We start from the raw sequence: 25,068 nt of genomic DNA on the forward strand, positions 1-25,068 counted from the left end.
TGCTCCATCTGCACCATGAGAGCCTGGAGAGCATAGAGTGCCTGCAGCTCCTTCGTTTCATCAGAGAGGTACTTCTGCAGCAGCTTGGCCCTTTGGGTAATCTGCTCCACATCCACCTTGTAGGGATTCTCACCTATGACAGTTCATTAATGCACACAATTAACATCAAGTACAGGTCAGTGGTCTGAAGTCAAACTAAAGTGAAGGAAGTGGATTGCAGCTAATGAATTCACTCACATATAAGGGCAGACTGGCACACAGACATCATCAGGGCCCGCACAAACTGATTGGAGCTCATCTTCTGCTCATCTAGGTTGGCCTTTAAAGGAAAGAAATGCCAGTCAGTACACGTCCAACACGCATAATGTAATACCCATAATGCAGATCGATGCAATACCTTAATGTTTGATTAAAGAGACTCGAACCACAGCCGAAACACACATGCTCACCTCTACCCAGTCATAGATCCTCTGGTTGTTGGCTTTTTCCTGTAACAACCTGTCCAAATGTTTACTCAGCTCCTCAGCAGTCAGTTCCTTCTTACTAGGCTTCTCAGACTCCTCACCCAGAGTGAACTCCATTTTCTACAAATATATACAATGTCATCTTAATGACCTTCACGCTCATGAAGACATATGCAGAGTATTATTTATTTATATATAATATATATGGGGTGTGTATGCGTACAAATGCATGTAAAATATACAAAAAAAATTATGGCAAAGGAAAAGAACTTCATGAAACAAATTATGAAAAATGTATTTCAGGCAAATACGAAAAATAAAAATGGATCGTTCTTTTATGGCTCTGTAAGTGAAAATGTTTGCAGACAAAGGATCATCATAAGAATAATATCATAAGAAACAATTTATGAAGATAACTAAACTTAAAATAATCTATTCTTTTAAGGTGCTGCCAGTAAAAACATTTGAGCACAATAATATAGTATTGCACAATATATATATTTTTACATATACATTTAACATTACTAGGGACTAGTGTTGTCAAAAGACCTGGTACGTCGGTACCAAGTCGGTACTAAAAGAATGAAAACGTTACGGTACCAGGTTTTTTAAGTACCGGTGGTACCGAGTACCCGGTCAACCCGGTTCTTGATGCGCTATCCGAAAGGTGCGCAGATGCGCTCTCTTCATAAAAGCACTGAGACGTGGCGACATCAAGAGGAGGAAACACATCAAACTAACAAAACACCTTAAAGACAGACACCCAGATCAAATGAAAGAGTTCAAGCATGTAAGTTTCATTTTAATTTTTAATATTTAGGTCTTGTGTTTCCCATACATTGATTTATTTGTGTCCCACACAAATAGATTTTCCAAAAGGCTTTGACTTCATTGAATAAACATGAGCACTGCACGTGTCAAAGTCGAAACCCGGTGCGGGTGTTTTTTTATATCACTATTTCTGAAGGAAACCGACCGTCTTCAGAAAATGATGGATGCCATTTTCATTTCATCTTGCCTGTAATGCCTGAGCAGCGTTTGTGAGCACAGTGCTTATTTGATTACAGCCGTTACTGGGGAAACCTGATCTCTCACGCTCTACAAGCGCCTCCTGCTGGCAGAGAATGAATTTGCAAATAGAGTTCAAGTCTGTGGGAAACACCGCTTCAGTTATGATTATTTAATATTTCAATTTGAATGTCGGATTGAAATGAACGCTGTTATTAGAGTAGTTAATAGTTAGCATAAGCGCGGCTAACGCTAATATAATGAGCATTAGAATGAAGTTTCTTCATTAACTATTTAATGCTCCTATAACTTTTATTAGGGTAAAAAAAAAAAACAGGAGGACATATTTACTACTTTTACACACCAGAGGCTTTTAAATGAATTGTGAATCAAAAATATGCATGTTTGAGAATGTACAAATGGTTAACACTGTGTCATATCAGTCAAAAAAAGCATTTTTTATTTTTTTTTAGCCAACTTGGTTGTTATTCTTGGTTTTCAAAAGCCCTTTAAAATTAAATATGTACACAGTTTGGATTAAATGAAAGTATAGGCAAATTTTTTAAATTAGCATGTTTTTGTGTTTTGCTTTGGTATCGAGAACCGTGGATTTTCACGGGTATTGGTACCGGATACTGAAATTTTGTTACCGTGACAACACTACTAGTGATGTAACGATTCACCGTGAGCCGGTTGAAAATGTATATAAATATGAGACGATTCAAATCAGTTGAGCTGTTAAACGAATCACGATAAATTTGGGGTGGGAGTTTATATGAATGGTTCTCTGAGGGGAACTGACTGTCTTCAGAAAAGTTTAGATGGCATTCATCTAGTCTCTGTGTAATGCATATTAAAGCAGCGTTCATAAGCGCTGCGCTACTGTTTTACAGCCAAGGAAACGCTGCATCGCTGCTGTTCCAGAAGCACCACCTGCTGTCAGAGAGTGAATCTGCATCTCATTCAGAGCTTCTGCGGTCTTTGTTTCGTGCAGATATTTTATGTAGTATTTTAAAATTTCAAATTATACAATCTAATTCAGATCGAAAAAACTGCATGTATACAGCATCTTTGTTTGGATTGTGATTCAAATGCAGTAGTTGCCTCTAATTTTGAATGGAAAGATCACAGGCAAAGCCTTTGTTTATACAAAGACGGTTCTTTTTGTCTTATTTTTTTGATTAGATTTGGTGTTTGTTTTAAAATTTCAATTTAGTTTTGTTATTTGATTCATTTATAATTTGTCTTAAATCTAAATGTTTAAAAAAAAATCCTGAGAAAATTGAATCATGAAATCAGTATCGTGAATCTCATCGAATCGTGAGTTGAGTGAATCATTACACCCCTAAACATTACAGAAATTATGTTGACCCCATCAATACAGTACAAACAGCTTTCAGTACCTGCTCTGTAACAAACTTAATGACATCCTCTTCTTCAGGCAGAAATTCTATCCAGCTGAGCCCCGCCTCAAACCACATCGCTCCAGCTTTTTTGTGGCTCTGAGAACATTTCAGAGAAGTAAAAAAAAATAAACAAATAAATTCTGAAAAGGCAATGTACGCGAATAATATTTCATAAGCATTTGCCACAGCATGATACTCACCAGTCCTTTGCAGAGAAGGTTAAGTATTTCAACAAGCAAGATTGCTGCTTTGCCCATAGGGAGAAGAGGTTTGGACACTTCCCTGTGGATGATTTTTTTCAAAAAACAAAAGGTCAGATGACGTGTACATCATTTTATTTGATGGTTTAGAATCTTTGCATACAAGTATCTGAAACCCAAGATTCAGTGCCAAACCTGAAGAGCTGGCCCATGGGGATGCCTCCCTCTTGCAACATGGGTGTGATGATCTCAGCCATGTAGAGCCAAATATGAGGAACGTCAATGGCCATGTCATCTGCTATCTCCAGAATCTCCTGCAGTCTAGAGCGGTTGAAAACAAACAATAAAGTGCACAGCCACACAGAAACCATTTATATTGTGTAGAAATCATGAAGCCTCAAGCTAATTGAAATTAAGTTTAAGTACTCATTTTTAAAACTAAAACTTAAAGATAAATATTATAATAGACAAATGCACATAAAATTACTAAAACTTACATTAAAATTAAAACTGAAAAGTATTTAAAAAAAAAAGCCAAATCAAAATATTAAACGCTAGTATATAAATACAAAAATATTGGGAGAGTTTTGATATCCCTATCATGTAGCTACTTATGTATTTAAGCAAATTAAAACAAACATCTGGGAAGAGAAAAATAAAAGCCTTTTTTTTGTGGTAGGGACAATAAGAATATTGGCAGCAACATTAGAGCAAGCCGTTACATTTTGATTAAAGATAGCAAAAAGACCAAAACATAAAAACACAGATAAATACAATAACGCCAAGGTTTGAAAAAATCTATTTAAAATAATTTACATTAAATAACAGGTCTTTCGCAAACTTTCTTTCCTGATCAAGACTCAAAACATGGAACAAGCATGAAAAGCTGTTCCTCAATCCCAAGAGTATAGGTCAGTGGCCCAGACACGTAGCAAAAACCAGAGGTCATGAGTGTAAAAAATGGCTACAATGTTCAGATGTCATATGTGCATCCCTACCATATAATTGTACAGTATAATAAACTGCAGTGGTCTATGAACTCACCCCTTGTAGTACTGCTCAGGAAGTAGTATTCTAGCACTAACAAGCTTCTGAAACAGCAGGCCCACATGCTCTCTAGCGATGGTGCTGCGCTCCAGTGTGGACTCTACACCGTTCCGTACAAACACGAAGAGCAGCGAGGCGCTATTCAGCTCCTGCACACATTGCACTGCCTCCTACAAAGGAGTTACAAGAATAATGTAAGTGGAAGATGCCAGGGTGAATTTACAGGTTATTTTCAAAATGTTTTCTAGGTCAATAATATACATGGATGTACATACCTTCATGTCGTTGATGTGGAGATACTCTTCAATGATGGATTTGGACTTCTTGTCCAGCTCTTCCTCACTCAGGGCGGGTTTGGCTTGAACAGGTGGTGGTGGAGCAGGAGCCGACATTGGCTTCACTGAGAAACCCAAGCAGGTAAAGAGTCGATCAATTTATGAATCATCAACTCAAAGACCGGTATTGCTGGTGCAGCTCAGGACAGTTCTTTCAGTTTGTTGACTCCTACCTGTCTCCTTGCTTCTATCACGCTCCCGACTGCCTCGATCACGGTTCTCTGTCATGCTGGACACGCGGCGCACAGAATCTGCTGGTCCACGGCTGTCTCCTCTGCGGTCCTCATTTTCACGGCTGAAGCTGCGTTTGGTGATGGCCTGACGGGGTCTGTCTAGGCCTCGGTCATCCCGCCTACTATCAAATCGGTCAAAGCGATCCCGATCTCGGTCACCACGGTCTCGGTCACCACGATCTCGATCGCTACGGTCCCTACTGGAGCTGTTCCTGCAAAGTAGATAGGTGTTAAATAGCAAGTCAAAAACTTGTGTAATAAGATTACATTAGAATTATTACCATGCAGTACTCATTTGCCCTACAGAACAAAAACAGCACTACAAAATTACCTTTGAGGCACTCTACGATCAGAGTCAAGTGAGGATGATGATGATGAGGGTCCAGACTGCTGCAATGCAGAGAAACGGTTGATTGTGCTAGTGGCAGGTCTCCCCTGGTCTGCATCAGATAAAAGGACAGCATTAGACAGCATTGACATTTTCCATTAAAAAAAAATAAGAAAAAAAAAGGGCAACCAAATCTTTACATTATCTGAAGAAAATGAGTGACACTTGCAAAAACGTGTGCTACAATGTTGTGGGTGGTTGCTAGGTTGTTGTTGAAGTTGCTTAGAGTTGTTGCTACAATGTTCTGACAACCAAGACCACCAAGTCTCTAAGACATGCTGGTTCCTAAATTAAGAATCATGTCTAGAGATGCACCGATTGACCGGCCAGTGAATGGAATCGGACGATTTTTTGCATGTCTCACGTCTTGCTGATTCCGAGCCGATCCTTTTATAGCCTGCGGCACCGGCAATGACGTCACAGCCACGCGCACGCTTACAGTCGCGTGTAAACACGTCGTTTCGCGTGAGAATGATTCTAATTTAAATTGTATTCAGTGTAAATGGCGACTGATAATGTAATGATAATGTATTTATAGTCTTTTGAATGAATCGTTGAATTAATGAATAAATGACTCTCATTAAAACAGACATCTGCCGCCACCTACTGGTGGTTTAGTCATTTAAAAGTATCATTGCATTTTTTTCAACATTTATTTGGGTTAAAATTTCTTATAAAATTAGAATTTAAAATGCATTTATGGCACCTCAGCATCATCAAAAGGTCTGTGTAAATGCATCTAATGCCACTTCAGATGCAGCTTCTGTTTCCTCAGCAGTGGTAAGATAGAGTTTGTTAATAATTTCATTTGAATGGTAACAACTCTACAGTTTCTTATTATTCTAACTGAATTAATTGAAAAAGTAAGAATTTGATGTAAAAGATGACATTTAATAAGGAAAATGACGGCACGGGTGTTTCTATATGTATCTTTTTTGAAGGAAACCGATTGTTTTCAGAAAAGTTTGTCATTTTCATTTAATCTTTCCTATAATGCCTGATAAAGCAGTGTTCATGAGTGCAGCGCTGCTTTGATTACAGCCGTTACAGAGGAAACCGCTATTTCTGAGGCTCCAAAAGCGCCTGCTGCTGGCAGAGAATGAATGTGCACTTTTAATAAGCCCATCGCTGTTTTATATTTACATTATATAGATATATATTTCCCCCAGGGGAAGTGCCGACAAGAGTGCAAGCCTGTGGAAAACACTGGAAAAGTAATACCACCTTTCCTAAAGTCACATGATTTGAGGTATCACTCATTGGTAAACAGCAGCAATTGCTGAAATCAAAGTTTAAATGAATATGTAAATATGTGCAGCACGCTTTCTACTCAATAACGAAATAAACACGCAACAAAGAGAAGACATTGCAGAGAAAACAGCAGTTAAGAAAGCATCTGATCATAAAGATGTGGATAAGTTTGCACCAGCTCTGCAATCGGCACCACAGTCAGGTCACGATTATTTATATAGCGCATTATACAATAAATTGATTTAAAGCATGCAGCTTTACAGTATTAAAAAGGAGAAAAAAAAAAAAAAGTCTCAGTGTCAAGTCTCGCTTTCAGGTAGAATTACAACTTGACTTTCAGCTATAAAGCAGCTGTCCAGTGTGGAACTAGCTAATGATAGAATCTTTTTTATTAGTGAATGCAAAAATAAAACAATTAATTACATTAAAGTGATAGTTTGGTTTGCATAGATTAAAGCTAGATCTAGCTCAGTACTGTTTTGATTACTATAAGGTTTTAAGAGCGCTAATGTGAATAACAATTTATCAAAAATAAAATGTCTTAGCACTTTATTTTGATCCATATATGACTTACAAAAGGCGATGTCAGGCAGAAGGATGCATCATTCAGTCAGTCAATAACTTCTTCATGCAGTTAATTAAATGGTGAATGAGAAAGTGTCTCATCTCTGTGTGCCAAATATATTTTTGTATTGTAAAAAATAATTGTAATCGTACAATAGTAATATAATTGTTTGATAACTGACATTCACTTCAAATCTGAAGTGATTACCTTGTTTTATTTATCAGTTAGTTTAACTCAGTGTAACATGTGTAACTCAGTATTTTAACTAATTGTAAAAGCTGAATAATAGATCAAAGCCTACCGATTAATTGGTGAAATAATCGACGATTAGTCGCCTAACCGTTGTAATAATCGCTACATTAATCGATTATATATAATAAAATAATCGTTTGTTGCAGCCCTACATTAATAGCTGGGCTTCTCTATGCTAAGTGAGGTCCAAGGTAAATAAGAGTAGGCGATTGCTCACCTTGATCTCCAGTGGACTTGGCTCCTGTGCCTCCACTGCTCCCTTTGCCCCAGCTACCCCAGGAGCCCTTTCCTCCTGGGGCCAGCAGCTGGATGTTGAAATCACCAGGCTGAAGAAAAAGGGAAAAGGAGGAAAAATGGTTAAGCACATCAAACAACAAATCATTATGCTATGAAAAAATATCATTTTCAACAATTACATTATAAAAGTTGGATATTCTAAAATAGAAGAAATGTTACAAAGCCTCACCTTAGTAATTTTACTGAGGCGGCTGGTGTCAATCGGTCTGTTCTTTGTGGTAATAGGCACTATGTTCCAGCCCTCATCCTGGGTCTGGCTACCACGGCCGCCAGAGGAGTGCTGCCCACCACGGCCCCCTCTACCCTGACTGGAGTCTTTCTTAGACAGCAGCTGTTGCTGTACTTTTATTTGTTCTCTGTGTTCTTCCAACTCTGCCTCTTTATGGATCTGATCAATGGTCTTGGGACCCTGATCTCCTCTTCTGGGCACCCAGTTGTTCTGTGTGACAGAGACCACATACAGTTAAAAGAATGAAGACATAAATAGTGAGAAGAACTGAAAACATACCATATGTGTTCTAAGTTTTAAGAACTGTAAATGAGGTTCCTGCCAAATACCTTTTTAAAATAATTTGCTAAACCAAGCATGTGGTTACCTTTCGGAGGTCTAATACATCCTGAAGCATGAAGCGGATTCTAGAAGATGTCTTCTTCTCTTTAATGATCTTCTCCATCTGGTGGAAGTACTGATCCATACGAGGCTGCATACAATAGGCCAACATTAAATCTGACTGTAGCAAAGTAAACTACTGTCAAAAATGCTATACAATAGAAAAATATAGTACACAAAAGGAATGTAGACCTAACGTAATCATAAAGCTCATATCCCATTATAAACCCACAAGAGTTCTGATAGGTAATTGATTATGATTGGTCAATCACAGCATCCTGCTTAAGTACAAATGGTGCTGTACCTTGGCCTTCTCAAAGTCTAGATCTTTTCCAATGGTGGATAGCAGCCGGCAGAGGCACTCTAAGCTCTCCTCATCATGGTTCTTCAAGAGCTTGACAATGCAGTCATGCATGATGGGTTCTGTCAGCATTTTCAGCTTGAACAGCTCTCCGATGAACTTGATGTTTCCAAGCGACCGTCTACGTGCCTTGTCCTTGGCATCCACCAGCTCCTCATTCAGGCGCTGACGTACCTCTTCCTAAGGTAAAAATAAAACATTGTTTCCATTTTAATAGAAGCATTTCATACACTTGTACAGAATTAATTTTACAAATGTGGCAAGACGTCACCTCAGTGGCAGCATCCAGCTCTTTTTGTTTCTGCTCAAAGATCAAGTCATCATCCTTGTCCTTTTCAAACTCCTTCTGACAACGATTGAGCAGTAGTTTACGGAAATTCACAGTGACTCCCGGTTTGTCTGAAGTGGGGACTTTAAGCTGGAAAAGAAAATCAGTAACAAGCTCAATTATTTCCCCATTCACATTTCCTACAAAACTAGCAATTCAGGTAAACAGCCAAGTAATTCTGTCATCAATTACTCAAATGTGGAAAACAAAAGCTGAATGCGAGAACCAATGAGGCTTGTTTACACATCAAGAAAGGACGGTTGAGCCTCTGTTGACCATTTTTTATGATCTCTATGTGTGCTGATCTATATTTAGGTGAATAAAGGCTAAATTAATTGAGTTAATCTCTTCAGAAGAGAGACTTAAACCGCTTAATCCATATGGATTGTTTTTTTTTTTTAATAGTGTTTTTATTAACTTTGTGAAGCAAGAAATTTTGGTACAAAGGACCTTGTCAAGTGACAAATCTTTTAGGCTTACTGTCATTTGTATGTTTCGAAGATTTGAATAATTTGAATAATTTGTATAATTCTTATGGATTTGAAATGACATGAGTGCAACAAGTGGATAGTTCACTAAAAATGAAAAAATGAATTGTCTACATTTGCCACTGCAGAAATGGCAAATCAATTATCTTATTACTGACATTAACACTATTAAAGCTCCTCAGTTCCTCAATCCCATCAGAGTATATCAGTGGCTCAGACACGTGACACAAAATGGAGCCCACACAGGCAAGCCAACATACAGATGAACGTTACTCACCCCTATAAGGCAGCGGCACATGTTGGCATAAGCTACAGAGAAGTTGGGTTCAGAGATGGCTTTCTCGAAGATGAGGTCAATGACACCCTTGAGCCTCTCTTCAGTGTCTATGGTGAGCTCCGTCACCTGCTTCATCAGCTGCTGGAACATCTGTGGCGTGAGCTTGTTAAGGATGCTGCGCACGCGGCGGAACAGCTCCTGCGTTTTCACAGCTTCTGAGTCTTCCTTATCCTCCTCTCCTCCACGCTCTCGGCCTTGCTTCTTCACTGAAGGCGTCCAAGCATTCTTAGCCTGGTTGAGTTCCACATTGTCTTTAAGAGACAAGCTGGTGATGATCTTGGGGTTGCGACTCATTTGGTCTTTGCCTCGACCCGGCTGAGGGCGCCGTGCAGACTGAAAGGAGTGCAACTTTTAAAAATAAATGATCGATCTCAACATAAAGCAACATTACTTTTAACTGAATTCTGAATCATAAGAGAAAAGAAAGTCAACTTACCGGTCCTCGCCCTCCTCCTCCGGATGACTGTCTACCCAAGTTAGCATATGAAGGTGTGAAATCAGGCCCACAGTTCATCAGACTCCTGGGATCCAAGGGCCGCAAGGGTGTTTTATTTGCCTGTTGTCCAAACAGCAAAGAGCAAGAGGGTTATTCAAATATTTAGCAAGACACAGCACAGGTTAAACCTGTTGGGTCCAGATGGAAGCCTCACCTTGTCCAAGACAACGTCACTGATGTGCGGCAAACCCTCTGGCTTGTGCATGCTTGCACCAATGAACTGGAAACCAAGCAGGAATTCTCGATCATATTGTTTCTTCTCCTCTGGGTTGATGGGCTTCCATTGCTCTGCAAAGGGGAGAGCGAAGAGAGAGAGGAAAAAAAAAAAGTTGCAAAACAGGTCCACAAACATTTTGAATAAGAATTTACCCTGCACAAAACAAACTAAAAATTAAAAATCAAGAAAGCCTTGATGTACCACTTATCCAAGTTATGGATTACAGGTTTGGTTTATTTATTTTTTGCATTCCCATTAAATAAACTTAATTTAAAAATGTAAATTTTATTCACTGTCGAATGCACAAAATAATGCAATGACAGTTAAATTTTTTTTTTTTAATAAAGTATACAACTCCCCCCAAAAATTGTATCAAAACATGTCAAATGCATTAACGTAAACATACACAAAGGGTCTTTGAGTAAATTTAAAAGTCTGGGGTCAGCAAGACAACGGTTTTCAACACTTATACTACAACATGTTTCTTGAGCATCAAATCAAAAACATGTCAAATGCATTAACGTAAACATACACAAAGGGTCTTTGAGTAAATTTAAAAGTCTGGGGTCAGCAAGACAACTGTTTTCAACACTTATACTACAACATGTTTCTTGAGCATCAAATCAGCATATTAGAATAAGATCTGAAAGATCATGTGACACTAAAGACAAAGCAATGGCGGCTGAAAATTCAGCTTTGACATCACAAATATAAATTACATTTTAAAAAGTATAAAAATTGAAAAGTTATTTTAAATTAATAATAATTTCACAATATTACTGATTTACTGTCTTTTTTTTTTTATCAAATAAATGTGGCCTTGGTGAGAATAAGAGATTATTCAAAAACATTTAAGAAATCTTACCCACTCCAAACTTTTGAACGGTAGTGTGCTTACAGTAAGCTGCCCTCTAAATAAAAGGACTCTCATATATTGCCGTAATCTATGAAACAGGATGAACATTCTCAAACGAGACCCAATTAATCTGACTTCTAACCTTCTTTATATTGATACTTCTGTTCCACAGGTTTAGATGCCTCAGGCTCAATATTTTCTGTGTCGAGCTTGTCCTCTTTGTCCTCCCATGTTTCGTCTGACTCTTCAGCTGGTGGGGCAGGGGTTGGAGCTGGGGAAGGCTCTTTCTGAGCAACCTCTGGCTCAAGAGCAGGCTTTTCCTCCTCAGGCTGAAATGGATACAGAAGATTTATACAGGGTTTCTGCAGACTTGAACAAGTTAAATCTAAGACTTTTTAAGACCTTTTTAATACCACCTTATATGAAATTTAAGACCTAAACCTGTAATGGAAATACACATTTTATTACATACATATATGTAATATTTAATGTGTATAAATTAAAAAGAAAACAAAATATCAGTGCTGTAATAAATGGTATTTATTACTATGATATACAGTGAACTTTTCATGTCAGCAGACAATATTCCATACAAAATATCCCCACAAAATAACTGCATCACAGATTTTTGGTGGAGTAAACAATTTATTCTGAAGCAATATTTTCATCAGTGTTCTATCAGCTTTTACATACTTAAATCTGCATATTTACATTTACAAAGGCCTATTTTTAACCTTTTTAGGTGTATGCATCATCTTACATGTCAAATTATTACAATTTATCAATAAATTCAATACACACTATAGGGCTGCTACCAGTCAGATTAAATAATTTACACTACAAATAACAATAATTACAACTGCAATAAATAATGTTATGAGATTAATGTTTTAAATGCATTTATGAATATACAAATAAGAAATGTTGAGGGGAAAAATGCATACTTTTCAACAAACTTCTCAACTAAACTACCAGTAAGTGACGGTAAGTCACTTAATGAGTGAGTATTGAGTCATTCATTCAACTGATTGAGTGTGTTATCATGCTGGTATCTTAAGGACTTTCGTGGACAGCTGATTCCTAAAGTTTTTGATATTCTTCATATTCTGTGTGGTGGTCAGATAAGTTTAAATAGATCTTTACCTTTTATGGGCATTTTACGTTTATAAAGCCATTTTTCTATAAGTTTCTAAAAAAAGGCACTCTTCCGTGTGAACTTGAGTATAAATATACACATTTTCTGCCCCCATGTCTTGAATGTGTGATCATTCTGAATGTATTTTAATAGACTGAATCATGCAGTGATCAGGCAGAGCGCACTCAAAATGCGCACGCGCACTAGACTTCACGTAATGCATGCAACTCTGTAGAAAATGCGCACGCGCACTAGACTTCACGTAATGCATGCAACTCTGTAGATGTTTTGAATGTTTGTTTATTTTTTGCGTCGTGAGAATATTGAGTAAAATGGCTCACTTGTCATGGTGTTATTTAACTATAGCATGTTATGAATAAACTAAACATTTAGAATTTTTACCTCAGTGCGTTTCTTCTGAGTATGTGTGTGCTGTCACGCTCATTTGTTCTGAAGTCTCGAGACAAACAGAGTGAGCCTCAGTGCGAGCTTGTATTCTGTTCTCTCTGATGACGCAGTAACTTACCGCGGGAAGAAAACATCTTCGGTCTGGCCAATGATTGTAAAGTCATTAGGTCTGTCGGACTGAAGATATTTTAGCGGTAATGAAAGCAAAAATATTTAATATCCATCGAATCCGAATTTAAGACTTTTTAAGGCCTTATATTAGGAAATCGTTATTTAAGACTTTTTAAGGACCCGCGGACACCCTGTTATAAATGCACAACTGAACTCTTCATAACAGTCACAGAAGTCCTACTGTAATAAAGCCAAAATGTGTCGTATTACTACAAACCTCTTTGAAGGCATCTAGGACATCTCCGACATCTTTCTTATTCAGATCCTTGATCTTCTTTTTCTTCTTTGGCACTGTTGTCACGGCAGCTAGGAAAAGAGAAACCAAAGTCAAACTTCATCTTGAAGGAGAGAAACCAATACGCTAAGTTTTTCTCAAGAACTTATTTCCCCACCTTGCATAGTCATTTCCTCAACAGGGCAGACTGTTACAGGGGCAGGTGTCTCCTCTGCTTTCTGCTCCTCTGCTTCCTCTACAGGTGCTTCCACGGCCATAAGGCAGCTCTGTTGGACCTGAGGAACTTCTTGTTCAGCAACTGGATTAGTGGAGCTCTCTGGCTTCACTACTGGAGCCTCTGCAGAGTCCTCAGGCAAACCGTTAAGCAAAGGCTGTTCCTTTGGCTCATCAACGACTGGTTCTGGAACAGGTGTCACTGTGGTTACAGGTGCGGTGTCCTTGGAAGCAACGTCACCATCATTGGCTACAGCAGGAGGAGGCTCCACAGGGGTGGAGATGACAGCAGCCGGGCTAGATGTGTCAGATGCGGCCTCTGTTTCGACCACAGGTTCAGCCACAGGTTCTGGCTCTTTCTCTTTGGCTACCTCTGACTCCTCTTGTGCAACCCCAGTAGAAGTCTGCTCTACTGGTGGGGCGTCCTCAGGCTCCTTCTTTTGAACTGGGGCATCGGGGAGTACTGGAGCATCCACACTGTCACCAGTTTGAGGCTTTGAAAGTTGTGGATTGTTTGTGGGAGGAGGAGTTGGTGGGAGTGCAGGGGATATCGCAGGGTCCTCTCCTGGAGGAATGGGAATCTTGCTCACAGGTGAAGCAGGTCTGACCTCTGACACAGGTTCAGAGTCAGTGGCTGAAGGTGCAAGAGGGGCTTGCTCTGGCGTCTTTGATGGAGGAGGGGTGGACACAGCTGCAGGAGGAGCCATGGACTTCGCTTGATCATCTGAGGATCAAGGACAGGAAAGAGGACAAACATAAAATAAGCGCAATCAAAAAAAATATTCCACCTGCTGTTTTAACATTCCTGGGGCCGGACTCACAAAACATTCTTAGAATGAAATTCTTCTTTGCTGTTAGATATTTTCCTTCTCATTTTCTAACTTTTGAATTTTTTAATCCTAAAACAAGATCATTCTAAAATATTATTTTCTTAAGATTGTTCTAAAGACAAAACTTAATTAGAATTTCTGATAAGAACATCCTTAGAAATTAGTATAAATAACCTTAAAAGGTTAACCTCCAACTTGGTGTTTGAGTGGTTTTAAACATTAAGCCTTACAATATAACACTAGCTACATATACATATTACTTACAGAATGAATGAGTACACTGAAGTGACACCACTTATTGATTGAATTTAAACAGCAATCGTTATGCATGACGTGACATCTCTCTGAATTTGTAGGATGGTGGGCAAATGAATACAACAGAATAAAAATATAAAATACACAATGAAGGTACTGAGTGCTGAATTCTGGTCAAGCTTACTGCAACAAAAGGAAGCACAAAAAGACAGCCTTTGAGCTGTTTTTGATCAGAGTCTTCAGTAAGAAGTGGCATAAAATCAGATAACACCAAAGCATGTTAATTTTCATCTTAAGAAAAAAAATGAAACCCTTCAAAAAATATCGGAGCAAAATTAAGTATAAGAATCTGCTTAAAAGTACTACTGGACCAAATAAAATGCATTTCTTGCTAACATCACTTCAGGTTCACATTGTTTGTGATTTGATAACTCTTTTGAAACTTTTGGTGCCAACATTTTTTTTTCCCAATGACATTTTGAGCCATGGAAATAACTTTTGAAACTCCCTGATTATTTCCACATTTTCCAGGACAGTGGGAACTCAGACTTCAACGTCAAAAACCTGTTTAGGTATTTTCAAGAAAGCCCACTCACCAGCTTTGATCACAGCAGCAACAGCCGAAACACTTTCACCATTGGTCTGGACAGGACCTGCCACCTCTGGACCAGCAATCTAAGAACAATCCGTTAAAAGCAGCATTAGGGCTGAACGATTAATTGCATTAGCGATATGAAAAAACGCAATTTTTCAATCGCAGAGGCTGCGATTACACTCGGTCACATGACACGCGAGAGTAAAGAGGTGTGTTCGACTTGAAGATCGATCGGTGTATGACATCAAAGTACGGCAAGAGAAAGCATGAGGAGACGTCCGCGCTCTCTTATAGCTCTCACAGTACTTTGATGACACACACCGATCGATCTAAGCAGCGCTGCTTCAAGTCGAGCGCAGGCCATCAGCAGAAAAACTGATTTTTTTTATAGGTTTAAAGTAGTGAGCGCGACCAAAAAAGTTTGAGAACCACTGGTTTAAAGTTAACAGATAGTGTTTAATGCAGTCCACGTTTACATGTTTATTACAGTGACATTGAATTACCTAAAGTAGTGTGGTAAAGCAACAGATTTGTTTTTATATTTCTGCAATCTACTTTAGTTTGTGTGATTTGTTACTGACTTTCATTTTAATGTTTACACCAGGCTTATTTGTCAGTGCTTTATGTTGTCAATTATAACATGCTTACAAGGTTGGAAGTTCAACAAATCAGTCAATATACTACTGTGATTGTAGTTGTTAAACAAAATTGTCATTCATATCAATTCATGCATCACCTAATTTCATCATAACATACAGGCCTGGCCTGGAGAAAAGAACATTTATGTTTAATCCATCTAATAATGTGTTGGTCATTCTTAGACATGTGCCGGTATTCGGTAATGCGATATATCACGGTAATGAATATGCACGATATTGTCATCGTGGGCACTTCTAAATACCATGAATAATTATATATTACAAATTATTCTGAATTTTGAATGCATTTTAAGAATACTTTCCCCATCAACTGGTCAAAATGCACAACCCCGCTGTATGCTGCTTGAAAGACGCAGTCGAGCGCAGGCCATCAGCAGAAAAACTGATTTTTTTTATAGGTTTAAAGAAGTGAGCGCGACCAAAAAAGTTTGAGAACCACTGGTTTAAAGTTAACAGATAGTGTTTAATGCAGTCCACGTTTACATGTTTATTACAGTGACATTGAATGACCTAAAGTAGTGTGGTAAAGCAACAGATTTGTTTTTATATTTCTGCAATCTACTTTAGTTTGTGTGATTTGTTACTGACTTTCATTTTAATGTTTACACCAGGCTTATTTGTCAGTGCTTTATGTTGTCAATTATAACATGCTTACAAGGTTGGAAGTTCAACAAATCAGTCAATATACTACTGTGATTGTAGTTGTTAAACAAAATTGTCATTCATATCAATTCATGCATCACCTAATTTCATCATAACATACAGGCCTGGCCTGGAGAAAAGAACATTTATGTTTAATCCATCTAATAATGTGTTGGTCATTCTTAGACATGTGCCGGTATTCGGTAATGCGATATATCACGGTAATGAATATGCACGATATTGTCATCGTGGGCACTTCTAAATACCATGAATAATTATATATTACAAATTATTCTGAATTTTGAATGCATTTTAAGAATACTTTCCCCATCAACTGGTCAAAATGCACAACCCCGCTGTATGCTGCTTGAAAGACGCATAGCGAGAAGCGCATAGCGGAACATGCGAGAGACGCTCTGGATGAAAGCACACTTTCACTCTCTGACAGCAGATGGCGCTAAACTGCAGAAATGCAGCCACTACCCCGGAAACCCTGTAAACAAAGCAGCTGCACTACTTTGTTTCTGAATAATGTTTAAATGATTTAAACAGCCATTGAGATTTGTGTATTTGCTATGATGTTCATCACAGCGCCAAATACTTAAATATTTAGACATAATAGGCTATTTATTTTCAAACTTTTTTTCACATTTTAATCTGGACTACAACATGCCCTAGATATTGTTTGAAAGTGATTTGATTCTTTATTGTTCAGTCACACTTTACATTAGGGCTTCATTAGTTAATTCAAAAAAATTTTGAACATTCATTAATCTTAGGTATTCCAATATTTAATAACACGTTGTTAAAATCGAAAGTTGCAACTGTGTTATTTAGTGAGCTAACATGAACTAAGACTTGTATTTTTATTTTTTACAAAGATAAATAACTTCTGTAGCAAATGTAGCTATTGCTCATTGTGAATGTTAATGCATTAACTAAGGTTAACTAAGGCTGTAGTACTCGAGTCCGGTCCCGGTCCGGTCTCGGTTGTTACTTTGCACATGCATTTTGATCATTACAAATAATAATGTAAAATTATTTTCTTAGAATAGGAGATATGATGTCTCTCGCATCACATACATTATCAATAGTTAAGTTTGTGGTCTTGAAGAGGATCCTTTTTTCCCCTCTCATTTGGACTCAGTCTTGACTTGGACTCGAAACTTTTGGACTTGGACTTGACTTGGACTCGAACCTCTTTGGACTCGGTCTTCACTAGTCCTGGTCTTGGACTCGACAAAGCTGGACTTGACTACAGCTCTAAGGTTAACTAATGAGGTCTTATTGTAAAGTGATACCTACCTACTTTATACATTTTTCTGTATTGCTTTATTGCATTTAAATGTTCAGTTATTTTTGTTATAAGAAAAAAGTTATTAAACCTGTTATACTGTATTATGACAGCATTTTTTTAAAACTAAATTTAAATATCGTGATATACCGTATACCGTGATAAAAGCATTAGCAATTAATCTCAACATGAAAATTTGATACCGGCATATCCCTAGTCATACCATACAATGATTTATAGCTTGTCTTTGTTGAATAATACAGAACAAAGAGCTTTAAAAAAAATAATTGCATATTAAATCGCAATATTGGTAAAAAAAAAAATTCCAAAATAGTTCAGCTCTAGCATGTCCTTTTTGCCATGCTCATGTCATTATAAACACATGAAGCTATCAACAAACCTGTGGAGGAGTAGGTGTGGAGGTTGTTCTCCCACCAGACATGATCTCTTCAGTGATGTCACGTCCACCCTGGTTGGGGTCACGTATTCTGATCTGTAAGGAAACAACTGGTAAGTCACAGACAAATGGATCAAAATGAAAACACACCAAATGTTGTTCCCACCCACCTGTTTGCGCTCTCTCAGTTTAACTTGTCCTGACTGCTGAGGCGGAGCTTGCTGTGGAGGTGGAGCTGGTTGCTGCGGAGCGGGAGTCATCATGACAGGTGTGGCGGACACTGGAGTTGGGTACTGCTGTGCTGCAGGATAATAGGTAGCTGCTAGACATCACAAAATAAAAAAAATAAATAAAAAAAAGAGAGAGAAGATTAGACCACAAAATAAGAGACAACCAGCTTTAATGGGAGGGGGACACATGCAAAGTATTCTCCCGCCCACCAAAAGCACTTCTCGATGCTTTGGGGAAAACAATAATTCATATAAATCTTGTCATAAATCTCTTAAAGGGGTCCTATTATGCTTTTTCACTTTCTTAATTTTAGTCAGTGTGTAGCGTGTATGTTTGGGCATTAAAAAGATCTAGAAAGTTACAAATCTCAAAATCCACTCCAATGGGAGATTTAGTTTTTTTTAAATCCCTTTTCAAGAACTACAACGAACGGCTCGTTGGGACTACAGCGTTTGTTTTCCGGGCTTTGTGATATCACAAAGCGGCTCATTAGAATTTCATTACAAATAATTCCCGCCTACAGAAATTCGAATGGTTGGGGGATGGGGTGGGGCGAGGTTGTGGTTAGAACGCTTGGTTGAGTGAGTGCATCAGACGAGACGACGGAGAAGAAGTGCTGCTGCAGAGTTAGTGCATCAGAGAAAACCCAAGAAGAGCTGCTGTGCTGTAGCCTCAAATTTTGGCATGTCTAGAACAGCGGTTCTCAATTCCAGTCCTCGCGTACCCCCGCTCTGCACATTTTGTATGTTTCCCTTATTGCTTCATACGTTTGTTATATTTGACTGCAAGTGCCCTGCGAAGTGGACATTACCAGATATTCCTCCATGATTCCAGTTTGAAGGGAGCGTATATATTCCATACAAAGGGCATTTAAGTGTGAGAGACGTGAATTTAAATTGTATTCGATAACTGTCCTTTTAACATCCCAGAATGTTTGCAGTTGTTTTTTTTTGTCTAGGACTTGGGAGTCAGAAGTTGAAGTAGCATTACATCAAAGGTTACATGTTACCTGCGGTGTTAAAACACAACCAGCCAGGCCAAGACACAGACAAGAGGTGTAACAGAAACAGCCCTGCGCTTCAGACTCACCAGGATAGCGCTGGGAGGTGAGAGGAGCTCCGTGCAGCGAGAGACGTCCGTTCTCTCTACCCACACCTCTCCCCCCACCCCCCTGCCTCTCCCTCCCTGCCAGAGAGGGATCTGAACTCAGCCAAAAGAGAAGGGAAGAGAGAAAAGCAAGAAAAGACAGAGAAAGAGACAAAGGTCGAGAGTGAGTAAGAGAAAACAACAAGCAACAGATATAAGTGCTGAACATGGTTAGTGAGCCAATAATCTGAGCAGAGGGTAGAACTAGGCGCTTAGTGGTTAGTTATGACAGGGATATTATTTAATGTATATTACTGATATAACATAAGTCTTCTAAGGTGAAGTTACAAAATCTATCCAAAACATACACAGGTACATACACAATTTTATATTCCAACTTCGACTTCCTATTTGGGGAAGTCGTGGCCTAATGGTTACAGAGTCGGACTCGTAACCCAAAGGTTGCAGGTTCGAGTCTCGTACTGGCAGGGATTGTAGATGGGGGGGGAGTGAATGTACAGCGCTCTCTTCCACCCTCAATACCACGACTGAGGTGCCCTTGAGCAAGGCACCGAACCCCCAACTGCTCCCCGGGCGCCGCAGCATAAATGCCCACTGGGAGAGATTGGAATAAAACTCTACAGCCAGCTTTTTCCCCATTGTTAAAGGGCTGTCACACACCAGTTACTGTTGTTCAGCAAATTTTTGAGGGTGTAATGCAGTCATTTCAGTAGTAATTAATGTAATCTTGAATTTCATGTGAGGGCAATAGATCTTCCCATGCAGATTTCACAATAGATTAAAGTTCAAACAGAAAGCTGCTTGGTTTGAAAGTGACCTCTGTGTAATGAATGCTTCATACACCACACATTATTGACAAAGGACCAAAATTATTTTGCTAATATAACTGCACATTATCATCATTCTCTTTACTGGAAAAAAAAAAGAAAAAAAAAAACTTTAAAATACAAGAAAAAATACAGATACATTAAGAAAAAGGCACTTATAGAGTCATGTAACTTGTATCAAGTGTAATTTTGGCACCACAACAACAGATCTACAAAAATGTTTCCTGAACATTTAAAGATTCATCAGGAATCCGATGTGCTCTACAGACTGGTGTAAGACCACTTTTGAATGAAAACAGCAAGATATACAAGTAAGAAAAAAAACAGGGTTGGGTGGTTCAAACAAGCAGGGGAGGCCCAGAGCAGAGCCTCTTACCATATGTACCGTATTCAGCTGGACTGCTTCCAGGGTAAAAGCCTGCAGAGTACTGCTGCGTTGGGGGCATGTAGGGGGGCCGGTACTACAACAGAAAACAAAAGGTTGTTAGATGCACAAACAGCCTCACAAAAAGTGCACAACATAGCTGTTCAAAGAACAATAGGTGTTACCTGTCCATGCAGGAAAATGGTTGAGTGAGTGTTGGCGAATGACAACGGTTGCTGGGGAATCATCATAACCTGTGAGGTAGGTTGGTAGACATGAGTGGGTGCAACAGACCGGGGGGTGCTGCTGGGTGGGACCCGAGGGGCACTGCCTTGCATGTTGGGCCGGTTAGGGTAATACGGCTGTTGGGGAAATGAGACCGATTCAGAAAACAAGCCACACAAGACCAAACTTCAAATTTTCTGTTACTTCTGTAATGTTACTTCATCCACATCCATTCATAAACATACAAACGCAGGATCAAATTTTCAGCAGTCATTACTGCAGTCTTCAATGTCACATGATCTTAGAAAACTAGTGTAGACTATATTTTAAGATCAGTATATTTGACACTAACATAATTACCAACAGAAGAGCTGAAGTACAACATCCTGATACCCACATTCATTCTTGAATGCTTAAAGCCTGAGACCACAAATTTTCCTAACTTGCCACCAGTTCACACCAAGAATGATCAATAACCTATTTTCCTTTGTGGTCCTTCTCAACATGAAATCAAAATTACCCCATTTTCTTAACACAAATTTCTAGTCTTACTGTACACAATTTATCAGTATAAGTGGTAACTTGCTTTTTCTTTAAATGTCTGGACAGTCTGATTACATTGGCTGTGGACAGAGGGAGATGAGAGGGCCAGTTACCTGCAGTGACCTGAATCCACCCTTCAGCCACACAAAATAGCAGAAGAAATAGAGTGGAGAGAAGGTGTGAGAGAGAAACAGACAACAAGCAGCAGCAGTAAACGTTAGCCATCAGCAGTGAAAGCAAGCTTCCAACATGCACAGTTAAGAACAGCCTGAGAAATACAGCGCAAGTACAACAAAGATCAGTGGCACACAGAGAACAAGTTGGCCATGGTGAAAGGATAAGACTCAAAACAGCTATTAAAACACATGCAGCCTCTGACAATTAGGGTTGGGAATTTGTTCATTACATGATTTAGAAAGTTCAGTTCTGTTAACATTTCTCAAACATATTCAGTCTGACCAGTTTGTAAGATGTAAATAAACATTTTGGGAAGCGTTTACATTTTTAATTTTTTTCACATTGATCAGGTTATTCCAGGTCTACACCAATCATTTCAAGCTGACTAAAATTTTATTTGGCTTGAGGTGTTTATAAGAAGGCTTTTCAGTCAGATTCAGCCATCAATCCAACTACTGGTGAGTCTTCAACGGATTATTTGGTTGAATGTAAAAGTAGCTATTGGTTGCATGCAACAAAGGCATAAGTACAACCAGTAAATTACTCCTTTGTGCAAGTTATTTTCAAAGAATCAGAAAGACTGAGCAGTTTGAAACTGTCTAAAGACACTGAATAGGCCAGAGACATATTATGGGGTTCATGTCATTACTTTCATCAATTCTAACTCAAAAGAAATCAAGAAACATTTTAATAAAATAAATGCTAAAACTCTACAGGAGACTTAAATGGAGTGGTTACTTATCAAGATACATCGGGAACAGGTTTGTTGCAATAAAAAGTTAAACATTTTTAGTGCTTTGTGTGAAACGTGTGCTTTAAATTGAATCTGAACATGATTCATTAAACATATGGATTCCCAACCCTACTGACAATGGTAATGAATACACAAAGACTAGCAAGAGCAGCACCTAAATGCAAGAGAACCTGTAGTTTATTATAGACTAGTTTTGGTGGTGGGTGGGGGGGGAGGGGGTGTACAGACAGAAGACTTCAGAAATCAAGCAGGCTCCAGTTTATGAAAATTGGTAGTACCTGTTGGTGTAAAGCACGAGGCCCTGGAGCAAACTGGGAGGAAAGTAAAGAGTAGCAGTTTTTCTCAAACACAAGCAGGAATTAGGACATCTAGCTAAGCCAAAAAAAAACACAAAAACAAAAACACACCGTCATAGCTTGAAGATAGTGTACCTGTCTGGGTTGCGGTGCAGTGTTCATTTGTGGAGATGGCCCGGGAAAAACAACCGAGGGAGGCTGACCTGGGGGATAGGCAGCCTGTAGAACAAATGGAAACCCTGATAATGTTAAAGGACACTCATATAATCCTGATCAAAACCATAAGCTTCTCTGATTCCGCTTTCACCTGTGTCAGTCCTGGCGATTGGGCGGGGTGGGGAACGGCAGGGGGTCCTGTTATAGGCTGAGGTGGTTTATTCATTTCCTGCGGTTCTGCATGAGGGGGCCTCACACTTGCCTGCCAAACTAGTGAATCAGGAAAACATGATTTCATGAGTGATAATCAGATACAACTAGTGCTGTGCGATATTGAAGAAAAATGCGATATGCGATATGATAATGCTTAAAGTGCCACATGCTCAGTTGAAACAGTTTTACTAAGCTGTTGCTGAGTCAGTTCTGTGAACTTCTATAACTATCTTGTCATATATATATGGTTATTTGTATGCATGTACCAAGAGTTCCTGTTTGCGCACACTTAAGTGGTGAATAAAACTCATTCTGATTCTAATAAGAAAGCACCCCTACAACAACTTCTGAAAGTGAACAGTGTTTTACTCTAGCATAACATAAAAGTCATTTTAACATGAGTTTAGGAACTGAATAATAAAAAGGAAAAATAAAACACTGCTTAGTATTTACTCTTTGAATTCAATATGCACTGATTCTAATTTAAGCTACAGAAGTTATTTCGGGAAGAGCAGTGAGTGATTTTCTCTTTGTCTTTTGTTCATGGCCCCAAATATTGCAAGCTGTAGTGATATGCATATTGCGATATGTACATTTGCGATATTTCGATAATTTCAATATATTGCACAGTCCTAGATACAACCAACCATGTTTTAAAGCAATATAGACAGGTTGGGCTTTCCATTGCCAACTTATCAAAATAAATTTTTTAACAGCCATGCAAGTAAAAAATACACAATAATACGTGTTTTAAATAATATTTTGTGAAAATCATACCTCTAAATTAGTATTATGAATCTCTGGGGTATCGACAAGCCCTCAGTGAGAGTTCTTGTGTAGTGTGTTAGCAATTCACCCTGGAGAGAAATAAAGAGGAAATTAATTTGCTATTGCACTGGAGAAAATTTCATGGTGTTCAGGATTTTTTTGGGCGGTGCTAAAACAGTGGCTCGATGACGCACTGTAGCCACCGATCATGGCCCCTCCCTTAACACTATAATAACTGTCGATGACGCACCGGAGCCACCGAGCATGGCCCCTCCCCTAACACTATAACTAGAGTACATTTGCATCATTTCACTCGCTCAATCGCGAGTTACTGTCAGTAACATTAGTTACTACAGCCTACAGTTTGCTAGCTAGCTAGCTATGCCTTCATCACGGAAATGTGTATTACCTGGTTGTGATAACTTACAAAACAGCTACGTGCCCCTATTTAAATTTCCTAATGATTTTATCAAAAAGAGGGGGATTCATTTTGTGACATTTGGTGCCATCATCGGCAGTACGTGCCCACCAATGAGTGTAAGTTAACTTGTGCTCTTATGTTATAATTATAGTAGGTAGTCCACAGTAACTCTACTAAATTTACTCTAATAGCGTCCATTCAGGCTGTAGTGGTAGTTGACAGTTAGAGGCACAATATGTAAGATGTTTTTATTAAAATATCCAAAAACCACTAGAACAGTGTTATATATTTTGCTGACTTTGTGTACTTGCATTACCCCAAATGTTTCAAAGAACGTTTAAACACGGAGCGTGTCCATAGTGTTATTGTGTCGCCTGCCAATGACGTCATAACCCTCGATTTCCGGTTTTGTTTTGTAGAAAACATGGAAACACCAAAGACGATTTAATAGGTTATCCATTTTATTAGACAGGTGACGACTGCACAGAGTAGCATTATAACAGAACTTTCAAACGTATCTAGTATGATAAAACAGCGCTACTTTTTTATCCCCACATACGCACGACCGGAAGGAGTGGAAGTGGTCGACTGTGGCATAAAAAAAGCTCCGCTGCTTTCGAGCCCCCAACGTTTGAGAGCAGAGGATACTTTATTGAGATTTTGATAACTTACTTTATGTACTTAGCAGATTTTTTTATCATTCAAATTTGGCTGAGTGGTTAATACATTTTTCTGTGGTGTGACAAACTCAGAACACATACTTAAAGAGCAGGTAATATGGTATTTTAAAGTGTCCTAATATTGTGTTGGAGTCCCCTACAACAGGTTTAAATGCATCTAAGATCAGAAAACAGTCATTTTCTCAGAATATACATTTAATATTAGAATAATTTTTCAATGATTTCAAAATGATTCGTTCGAAGCAGTTCTGAGCTTAAGGTCTGTAAACTCCTCCCTTTCATAGCCTACTCTGCTCTGATTGGTCAGCTGGCCACGTCTGTTGTGATTGGTCA

The 25,068-nt window shown here is 38.7% G+C and overlaps 1 protein-coding gene across 1 annotated transcript in view; it reads right to left on the reverse strand.

Annotated features, from left to right (window-relative positions):
• LOC107553257 (eukaryotic translation initiation factor 4 gamma 1-like) overlaps positions 1-25,068 on the reverse strand; it is a gene marked incomplete at its 3' end in the record, with an annotated part of 49,426 nt that overhangs the window by 14,136 nt on the left and 10,222 nt on the right. The window contains exons 2-33 of the mRNA XM_016235430.1: positions 23,644-23,723; positions 22,805-22,923; positions 22,633-22,716; positions 22,480-22,512; positions 21,384-21,404; positions 20,688-20,864; positions 20,515-20,599; positions 19,294-19,404; positions 18,144-18,295; positions 17,977-18,069; positions 14,983-15,061; positions 13,246-14,025; positions 13,071-13,159; positions 11,282-11,468; positions 10,221-10,354; positions 10,007-10,126; positions 9,511-9,903; positions 8,689-8,835; positions 8,361-8,597; positions 8,043-8,147; positions 7,616-7,885; positions 7,367-7,475; positions 5,025-5,133; positions 4,634-4,905; positions 4,401-4,525; positions 4,123-4,295; positions 3,274-3,399; positions 3,079-3,160; positions 2,876-2,974; positions 450-584; positions 238-319; positions 1-133 (exon numbers count right to left, since the gene is read on the reverse strand). Of these exons, the coding sequence (XP_016090916.1) occupies positions 1-133; positions 238-319; positions 450-584; positions 2,876-2,974; positions 3,079-3,160; positions 3,274-3,399; positions 4,123-4,295; positions 4,401-4,525; positions 4,634-4,905; positions 5,025-5,133; positions 7,367-7,475; positions 7,616-7,885; positions 8,043-8,147; positions 8,361-8,597; positions 8,689-8,835; positions 9,511-9,903; positions 10,007-10,126; positions 10,221-10,354; positions 11,282-11,468; positions 13,071-13,159; positions 13,246-14,025; positions 14,983-15,061; positions 17,977-18,069; positions 18,144-18,295; positions 19,294-19,404; positions 20,515-20,599; positions 20,688-20,864; positions 21,384-21,404; positions 22,480-22,512; positions 22,633-22,716; positions 22,805-22,879 (4,817 nt within the window). The remainder of the gene's footprint in view (positions 134-237; positions 320-449; positions 585-2,875; positions 2,975-3,078; positions 3,161-3,273; positions 3,400-4,122; positions 4,296-4,400; positions 4,526-4,633; positions 4,906-5,024; positions 5,134-7,366; positions 7,476-7,615; positions 7,886-8,042; positions 8,148-8,360; positions 8,598-8,688; positions 8,836-9,510; positions 9,904-10,006; positions 10,127-10,220; positions 10,355-11,281; positions 11,469-13,070; positions 13,160-13,245; positions 14,026-14,982; positions 15,062-17,976; positions 18,070-18,143; positions 18,296-19,293; positions 19,405-20,514; positions 20,600-20,687; positions 20,865-21,383; positions 21,405-22,479; positions 22,513-22,632; positions 22,717-22,804; positions 22,924-23,643; positions 23,724-25,068) is intronic.

Source organism: Sinocyclocheilus grahami, unplaced genomic scaffold (assembly GCF_001515645.1).
Source record: "Sinocyclocheilus grahami isolate Dianchi unplaced genomic scaffold, SAMN03320097.WGS_v1.1 scaffold467.1, whole genome shotgun sequence".
NCBI classification, from domain to species: Eukaryota; Metazoa; Chordata; class Actinopteri; order Cypriniformes; family Cyprinidae; genus Sinocyclocheilus; species Sinocyclocheilus grahami.